This window comes from Galeopterus variegatus, unplaced genomic scaffold (genome assembly GCF_000696425.1).
Source record: "Galeopterus variegatus unplaced genomic scaffold, G_variegatus-3.0.2 Scaffold3621, whole genome shotgun sequence".
Classification (NCBI taxonomy): domain Eukaryota; kingdom Metazoa; phylum Chordata; class Mammalia; order Dermoptera; family Cynocephalidae; genus Galeopterus; species Galeopterus variegatus.
Window position 1 is genome coordinate 11,737 of NW_007729732.1, and position 9,287 is coordinate 21,023.

Sequence of the window (9,287 nt, forward strand, 5' to 3'; positions counted from 1 at the left end):
ACTATGTTATAGTTTCATGACTGTATGTTATAACTAAGAGCCAATCATTGGCTCTTATGATATGTAATAGTCAATGAAAAAGATACAGCTATGCTAAAGAAAGCCCCCATCTCTCATTCTTTGTTCTCCTTTGTAATTTTGCTACATAAGTCTGTATCCTAGTAAAAACAAACAACAACAACAACAACAACAACAACAACAACAAAACCCCCAAAAAACCCAAAGCTCTTGGCTTGTGTTTCTTGGGTCGATCCTCAAATTTGGTTCATAATAAACCTTATACATTTTCAAATTTGCCTCTTCAGCCTCAAAACCCCAAAAAACCCAAAGCTCTTGGCTTGTGTTTCTTGGGCCGATCCTCAAATTTGGTTCATAATAAACCTTATACATTTTCAAATTTGCCTCTTCAGCCTCAATTCAGTTAACAGTTCAACTTCCATGCTATAAATGAACACTTTCATGTCTGAGCCAGAATTTGATAGAATTAATTGAAAGGAGGAAAGGATAATGTTGAAAAAGTCAGTGATAAAATAAAGGTTTATTTATGAATTCCTATAAGGAGAATCTAGCTTCATGAAACTAACTTAGGTACACTTTATGTTGCAAAAACATTCTCAAGGCTTTAACAGAATTCTTTTAACGATAAGCTTTTCTCGTGCATTCACAATGTTATACAGAAATATGTATACCCATTTTTTGAGGACTAAATCTACTTGTAAAGTATATCTAAACATTTTCTATAGCAGTTATAGCAATACTACATAATGCTGGACATGTGTCATTGCCTTGAAAATAAAGGAAACAATGATCCAGGGTGAGTAGAAACTATTACATGCTTTCTCCCCTCAATGTTCATTCCTTTATTTCCGTTTACTATGATGAATGTATCTGAAATATGCTAAGCCAGCAGCCAGAAATGCCAGGCTAACTGGTGCCACCTTTATCCAAGAGAGCTGTGAGGATGAGTGACTGTCTTCACTAGTAATTCGAGTCCTCAGGGGCTTGATGATCCGCTCTCTCTGGGTCAGGATGGCTCTCCGGGCCCCATCCCACTTACCCGGCCCCTGCAGGCGGTACTGGTATGGGGTGCAGGGGCCAAAGAAAACCTCCATGGCCAGCTTTGGATCTGAGAGAAAGAGGAATAGCAGGTTGGGCTTCACCCCTGCCAGGGTTGCGATCTCATCCATGTACTCAATGTGATCCACTTGGATTGTGTGGCGGGGTGTCTTCACATATCTGAAATGAGAGAAGAGAGTGGAGGACTCACAGCCTCTAGCAGTGGGGGAACAACAGAGATTTATATCTACACCACACGAGAACTACAAGAAGTTGAAATACTTCTATTCACTTTAGAGGTGAAGAAACTGAAAACTGAAAAGCTGAACTGACAAACCCAATACCACTCAGCTACTGAATGACCACACGAGAACTACAAGAAGTTGAAATACTTCTATTCACTTTAGAAGTGAAGAAACTGAAAACTGAAAAGCTGAACTGACAAACCCAATACCACTCAGCTACTGAATGACAGATCGGACACAGAATCCAGGTTTCCGTGTTCACTGTCCCTTCATTTTTCATTGCACCAGGGTGACTGAACTGCAGATTGGTGTTCTCAGTGATCTCTGTCCTTTAAGATGTTCATTTTTTAAATGAAGGATTGTGATCCAGTTGTGTAGGTAGCATAGAAAATGCTTAACTTCTAGCCCTCCTGTGTGTTTGAAGTCAGCCAGGGAGTGGGAAATCAGATGTTATTGATAATCTGGCCCCAAAAGCTTGGTGGCTGTATGTGGTAAGAGTGCAGTGAGGGTAGCCTCCTTTGCAGAGCAAGTAACTCTGCAGCACTGCTGGGAATGGCAGCTGCTTGGGTAGCTCTCCCTTGACGCGGATGAACATGATCCTAGAGGGACATTGCAGATACTGCAGATTTCATGTTTGTTATCAGTTTTACTTCCAGCATTTGAAAGTGTCTTGAGGAAGGTGTGCTTTTTTTCTAATTTGCACAAATGCATTTTATGGGACAGCAGCAGCCCCATATACACCTGCTGTACAACATGGGGCAAGGGTAGCTTATCCTTCTGATGTGAGAGTGCACAAAGTGTCGTCTTAGAGACGTCTGGGAGCTGGCGCCTCTGCTGCAGGAGCTGAACATTTGTTCCATGTTGTGGGAGCTTCCCCATAACACAGAATTTGTAGCCCTCACATCTAGTAGAGAAGGCTGGTTTCAGGTGCTGTCACATAAGGAGGAACAACAGTGTTGCCATTTTATATTGCTCTCTACTGCCTTCTGCATAATCCTGTTGGAAATGCTTAGCAATATGTCTGCTGAAGAAGACACAAAATAAATTTTTAATGAGTGAATTAGAAACATTTCCACCTCTTCTTTTTACAAATATTGATGAGAATGGTACTTAAATGCTTTTTCAACTAATGATTTTCTCTGTGTTGCAAAGTTTGTAAAACTGATTGTAAAGTACGTGTGTAGGTGAGGGGGACTGAATAGGAATGAATTTCATTGCTTTATATGGACACAGATTAAAGTTTTGAAAATCCTGAAATAATGTGGCAAGGCAATCGATAGAGTTTGGACATGTTGTCTCCCCCAAAGCTCATGTCAAAATCTGAGCCCCAACTTGGCAGTGTTGGGAGCTGTTTGGATCATGGGGCAGATCCCTCATGAGTAGATTAATGCCGGGGGTGGTAGTGAGTGAGTTTTCACTCTGTTAGTTCCTGAGAATGCCAGTTGTTTAAAGGACCCTGGTATTCCCTCCCCCTCTCTCTCTTGCTTCCTCTCCATGTGATCCGCTCACACCCACCGGCTGCCTGCCACTTTCCACCATGAGTAGAAGCAGCCTGAGGCCCGTGCCAGATGCAGCTGTCCCAGAATCGTAAGCCAAATAAACCTCTTTTCCTTATAAATTACCAAGTTTCAGGTATTCTATTTTAGCAACACAAAGATAGATGAATACAGTAATTTATTAAGATATTAATTTGTGTATTTTCTGCCTATATTCCTCTCCTCTACTTGGTCTCTGTAAAAATGACCAAGCCTTTTGTGTTTCCTTGTCTCAGAGACATTTTTTTATCACATGACCAAAGAAATACCTTACTTGGAAGACTTTTCCCCTCCTAACTTCTGTTTTCTTAAATTCTGGGCTCATGGAGGAGAATAAGATAAATATCTTTGAAGGCACCAAGAGAAGAGGAGAGATTTCACAGTATATAAAGTAGAAAGTCTGCTCTGAAACAGTCCAGGAACCTATAGCGAGACTTCGGAGGGAATAGCTGTGTGCGGCTCCTGGGAAGGCTGAACGCCGAGCCCACCTCAGCTGGGCCCCCATCCCCAGCAAGGGTTCCTGCACCCTACTTATGATAGAAAAGCCAAGAACCTCCAGACTTACAAGTGTACTTTAGACACAGGCAATAAGGATGTCAGTAAGAAACATGATATAGTGAAAATCATAAACTATTCCCACATTTTCGAGAATCACATAAGCTTCCCAGATTTTGGTAAGATCCTGGAGGAAACACTAATAATAACTGAGATTGCAGCTGAGGGCTTAAATTCAGGTTTAATATGATTTAAAGAGAATAAATATGTGGTTATTTGCTGCATAACTGAGTTAGGGGATTCATAACTTGTTTGTGTTGCAAAGCTATACTATAGGAAATGGAGAAAAATAGAATTGAGTGAGATGAAGCACGGATTTAGAATCCCAGATTAGGAATTCTGTGATCCCTATGAAGGTCCCCAACTAGTAGTTACTAATTATTTTACATACCGTTTTTCCATAGCCCTTTTCCTCTGGGCAATATCTGCCATCATGTTCTTCACCGAGGGCAATTTGCTCAGCCCTAGAAAAGAGAATTCAGAGTCCGTCAGGATTCCTAGGAGTAAGAGGAATTTTGCTGAAAGGAGAGAACTAGTGTCAAGGAACAGCTGAGGATAATTTTAGGCCTTTCTCCAACGTTTATTCACATACCTTTGAACACTCGTGTAGCCCAGCGAGACTGGAGCTCTGCAATAGGGAGGACGATGCCCAGTGGCTGGACAAGACCGATGACAGCCAGTGTTGGCTTCTCCAAGTCAGGAGGGAACATAAGCTTATACAGGGACACTTCATTCTGAGTAACTTTGATCAGACCATCAAGGAAAGGAAAAGAAAAGCTGTATCCTGTAGCAAAGACGACAGCATCAATATTCTCCTCTACAGTGCCATCATCAAAAATGGCATCTGTTTCTGTGAACTCCTTCACATTGGGCTTCACTTGGACTTTTCCAGAAATGGATTTAGAATCCCAGATTAGGAATTCTGTGATCCCTATGAAGGTCCCCAACTAGTAGTTACTAATTATTTTACGTACCGTTTTTCCATAGCCCTTTTCCTCTGGGCAATATCTGCCATCATGTCCTTCACCGAGGGCAATTTGCTCAGCCCTAGAAAAGAGAATTCAGAGTCCATCAGGATTCCTAGGAGTAAGAGGAATTTTGCTGAAAGGAGAGAACTAGTGTCAAGGAACAGNTGTAATTTTGCTACATAAGTCTGTATCCTAGTAAAAACAAACAACAACAACAACAACAACAAAAACCCCAAAAAACCCAAAGCTCTTGGCTTGTGTTTCTTGGGCCGATCCTCAAATTTGGTTCATAATAAACCTTATACATTTTCAAATTTGCCTCTTCAGCCTCAATTCAGTTAACAGTTCAACTTCCATGCTATAAATGAACACTTTCATGTCTGAGCCAGAATTTGATAGAATTAATTGAAAGGAGGAAAGGATAATGTTGAAAAAGTCAGTGATAAAATAAAGGTTTATTTATGAATTCCTATAAGGAGAATCTAGCTTCATGAAACTAACTTAGGTACACTTTATGTTGCAAAAACATTCTCAAGGCTTTAACAGAATTCTTTTAACGATAAGCTTTTCTCGTGCATTCACAATGTTATACAGAAATATGTATACCCATTTTTTGAGGACTAAATCTACTTGTAAAGTATATCTAAACATTTTCTATAGCAGTTATAGCAATACTACATAATGCTGGACATGTGTCATTGCCTTGAAAATAAAGGAAACAATGATCCAGGGTGAGTAGAAACTATTACATGCTTTCTCCCCTCAATGTTCATTCCTTTATTTCCGTTTACTATGATGAATGTATCTGAAATATGCTAAGCCAGCAGCCAGAAATGCCAGGCTAACTGGTGCCACCTTTATCCAAGAGAGCTGTGAGGATGAGTGACTGTCTTCACTAGTAATTCGAGTCCTCAGGGGCTTGATGATCCGCTCTCTCTGGGTCAGGATGGCTCTCCGGGCCCCATCCCACTTACCCGGCCCCTGCAGGCGGTACTGGTATGGGGTGCAGGGGCCAAAGAAAACCTCCATGGCCAGCTTTGGATCTGAGAGAAAGAGGAATAGCAGGTTGGGCTTCACCCCTGCCAGGGTTGCGATCTCATCCATGTACTCAATGTGATCCACTTGGATTGTGTGGCGGGGTGTCTTCACATATCTGAAATGAGAGAAGAGAGTGGAGGACTCACAGCCTCTAGCAGTGGGGGAACAACAGAGATTTATATCTACACCACACGAGAACTACAAGAAGTTGAAATACTTCTATTCACTTTAGAAGTGAAGAAACTGAAAACTGAAAAGCTGAACTGACAAACCCAATACCACTCAGCTACTGAATGACAGATCGGACACAGAATCCAGGTTTCCGTGTTCACTGTCCCTTCATTTTTCATTGCACCAGGGTGACTGAACTGCAGATTGGTGTTCTCAGTGATCTCTGTCCTTTAAGATGTTCATTTTTTAAATGAAGGATTGTGATCCAGTTGTGTAGGTAGCATAGAAAATGCTTAACTTCTAGCCCTCCTGTGTGTTTGAAGTCAGCCAGGGAGTGGGAAATCAGATGTTATTGATAATCTGGCCCCAAAAGCTTGGTGGCTGTATGTGGTAAGAGTGCAGTGAGGGTAGCCTCCTTTGCAGAGCAAGTAACTCTGCAGCACTGCTGGGAATGGCAGCTGCTTGGGTAGCTCTCCCTTGACGCGGATGAACATGATCCTAGAGGGACATTGCAGATACTGCAGATTTCATGTTTGTTATCAGTTTTACTTCCAGCATTTGAAAGTGTCTTGAGGAAGGTGTGCTTTTTTTCTAATTTGCACAAATGCATTTTATGGGACAGCAGCAGCCCCATATACACCTGCTGTACAACATGGGGCAAGGGTAGCTTATCCTTCTGATGTGAGAGTGCACAAAGTGTCGTCTTAGAGACGTCTGGGAGCTGGCGCCTCTGCTGCAGGAGCTGAACATTTGTTCCATGTTGTGGGAGCTTCCCCATAACACAGAATTTGTAGCCCTCACATCTAGTACAGAAGGCTGGTTTCAGGTGCTGTCACATAAGGAGGAACAACAGTGTTGCCATTTTATATTGCTCTCTACTGCCTTCTGCATAATCCTGTTGGAAATGCTTAGCAATATGTCTGCTGAAGAAGACACAAAATAAATTTTTAATGAGTGAATTAGAAACATTTCCACCTCTTCTTTTTACAAATATTGATGAGAATGGTACTTAAATGCTTTTTCAACTAATGATTTTCTCTGTGTTGCAAAGTTTGTAAAACTGATTGTAAAGTACGTGTGTAGGTGAGGGGGACTGAATAGGAATGAATTTCATTGCTTTATATGGACACAGATTAAAGTTTTGAAAATCCTGAAATAATGTGGCAAGGCAATCGATAGAGTTTGGACATGTTGTCTCCCCCAAAGCTCATGTCAAAATCTGAGCCCCAACTTGGCAGTGTTGGGAGCTGTTTGGATCATGGGGCAGATCCCTCATGAGTAGATTAATGCCGGGGGTGGTAGTGAGTGAGTTTTCACTCTGTTAGTTCCTGAGAATGCCAGTTGTTTAAAGGACCCTGGTATTCCCTCCCCCTCTCTCTCTTGCTTCCTCTCCATGTGATCCGCTCACACCCACCGGCTGCCTGCCACTTTCCACCATGAGTAGAAGCAGCCTGAGGCCCGTGCCAGATGCAGCTGTCCCAGAATCGTAAGCCAAATAAACCTCTTTTCCTTATAAATTACCAAGTTTCAGGTATTCTATTTTAGCAACACAAAGATAGATGAATACAGTAATTTATTAAGATATTAATTTGTGTATTTTCTGCCTATATTCCTCTCCTCTACTTGGTCTCTGTAAAAATGACCAAGCCTTTTGTGTTTCCTTGTCTCAGAGACATTTTTTTATCACATGACCAAAGAAATACCTTACTTGGAAGACTTTTCCCCTCCTAACTTCTGTTTTCTTAAATTCTGGGCTCATGGAGGAGAATAAGATAAATATCTTTGAAGGCACCAAGAGAAGAGGAGAGATTTCACAGTATATAAAGTAGAAAGTCTGCTCTGAAACAGTCCAGGAACCTATAGCGAGACTTCGGAGGGAATAGCTGTGTGCGGCTCCTGGGAAGGCTGAACGCCGAGCCCACCTCAGCTGGGCCCCCATCCCCAGCAAGGGTTCCTGCACCCTACTTATGATAGAAAAGCCAAGAACCTCCAGACTTACAAGTGTACTTTAGACACAGGCAATAAGGATGTCAGTAAGAAACATGATATAGTGAAAATCATAAACTATTCCCACATTTTCGAGAATCACATAAGCTTCCCAGATTTTGGTAAGATCCTGGAGGAAACACTAATAATAACTGAGATTGCAGCTGAGGGCTTAAATTCAGGTTTAATATGATTTAAAGAGAATAAATATGTGGTTATTTGCTGCATAACTGAGTTAGGGGATTCATAACTTGTTTGTGTTGCAAAGCTATACTATAGGAAATGGAGAAAAATAGAATTGAGTGAGATGAAGCACGGATTTAGAATCCCAGATTAGGAATTCTGTGATCCCTATGAAGGTCCCCAACTAGTAGTTACTAATTATTTTACATACCGTTTTTCCATAGCCCTTTTCCTCTGGGCAATATCTGCCATCATGTTCTTCACCGAGGGCAATTTGCTCAGCCCTAGAAAAGAGAATTCAGAGTCCGTCAGGATTCCTAGGAGTAAGAGGAATTTTGCTGAAAGGAGAGAACTAGTGTCAAGGAACAGCTGAGGATAATTTTAGGCCTTTCTCCAACGTTTATTCACATACCTTTGAACACTCGTGTAGCCCAGCGAGACTGGAGCTCTGCAATAGGGAGGACGATGCCCAGTGGCTGGACAAGACCGATGACAGCCAGTGTTGGCTTCTCCAAGTCAGGAGGGAACATAAGCTTATACAGGGACACTTCATTCTGAGTAACTTTGATCAGACCATCAAGGAAAGGAAAAGAAAAGCTGTATCCTGTAGCAAAGACGACAGCATCAATATTCTCCTCTACAGTGCCATCATCAAAAATGGCATCTGTTTCTGTGAACTCCTTCACATTGGGCTTCACTTGGACTTTTCCAGAAATTATGTGATTTGGCAGGTCATCGCTGACAGTTGGATGTTGACTTAAAGGTCTGTATGTAAAAATAAAAATCCTAAGTAAGCAAATATACAAAAAGAAAGGAATGCATATGAGAAGAAATTGAAGCCAACAATTTGCATTTCCCCCTAAGTCTGCACTTATCCAACTGTCTGCCTCTAATGGCAGAGGAGAGAGATTCTGTGCACTGAATGCCTTAGTGGCTACCTTTTCATTTTTCGGGTCTTATATTTTATTTTGAAAACTGATGTATATCTTGCACTCTGTGCCATAACATATCTGATTCTTTTTAGTGTTAAAATATTTTAAACTACTTAGAATTAAGAAGAAAGGAAACATGACTGTGAATCTCAGATTGAAAACAAGTCATAGATTATTATCAGCCCTCCCTCCATGTCATGTCCTACCAAATTATCATTTGTAGGCAAAATCAGTCTCCAAGATAGATATATAATAGATTTGTAGCAGAATTAGGTGTAAAGATCCCTGACACCGGAACCCATTTAAACATTTGTTAAATGGCTAAATTGTTGTCTGAAATAACTAACTCTACCTCCAGGCATTGGATTCATGTTCCAGACAGGAAGAATGAGAAAGGGGGAGGGCAAAGCTTTATGTTGGCTGAGTGTGGCCCTGTCTCTGGGCAAACAGCAGCCTTCTCAGAAACTCTGTTCAGTGGACTCCTACTGACTCTCAAAGAAAACCATGTCACATGACCACCCTGTCCAGATAATCTGCTGCTGCAAGGAAGAGAGAGCTATGTACTTAGTAAACAACCAGGGGGGTCTGTTATAGATAGACAACCTTAGGACTGAAAAT

The 9,287-nt window shown here is 41.4% G+C and overlaps 1 protein-coding gene across 1 annotated transcript in view; it reads right to left on the reverse strand.

Annotated features, from left to right (window-relative positions):
* Nucleotides 1–5,018: 5,018 nt before the first annotated feature.
* Nucleotides 5,019–9,287, reverse strand: part of LOC103601183 (dimethylaniline monooxygenase [N-oxide-forming] 5-like) — a 23,221-nt gene continuing 18,952 nt past the window's right edge. The window contains exons 6-8 of the mRNA XM_008585563.1: nt 8,150–8,502; nt 7,949–8,021; nt 5,019–5,512 (exon numbers count right to left, since the gene is read on the reverse strand). Of these exons, the coding sequence (XP_008583785.1) occupies nt 5,137–5,512; nt 7,949–8,021; nt 8,150–8,502 (802 nt within the window). The 3' untranslated portion in view covers nt 5,019–5,136. The remainder of the gene's footprint in view (nt 5,513–7,948; nt 8,022–8,149; nt 8,503–9,287) is intronic.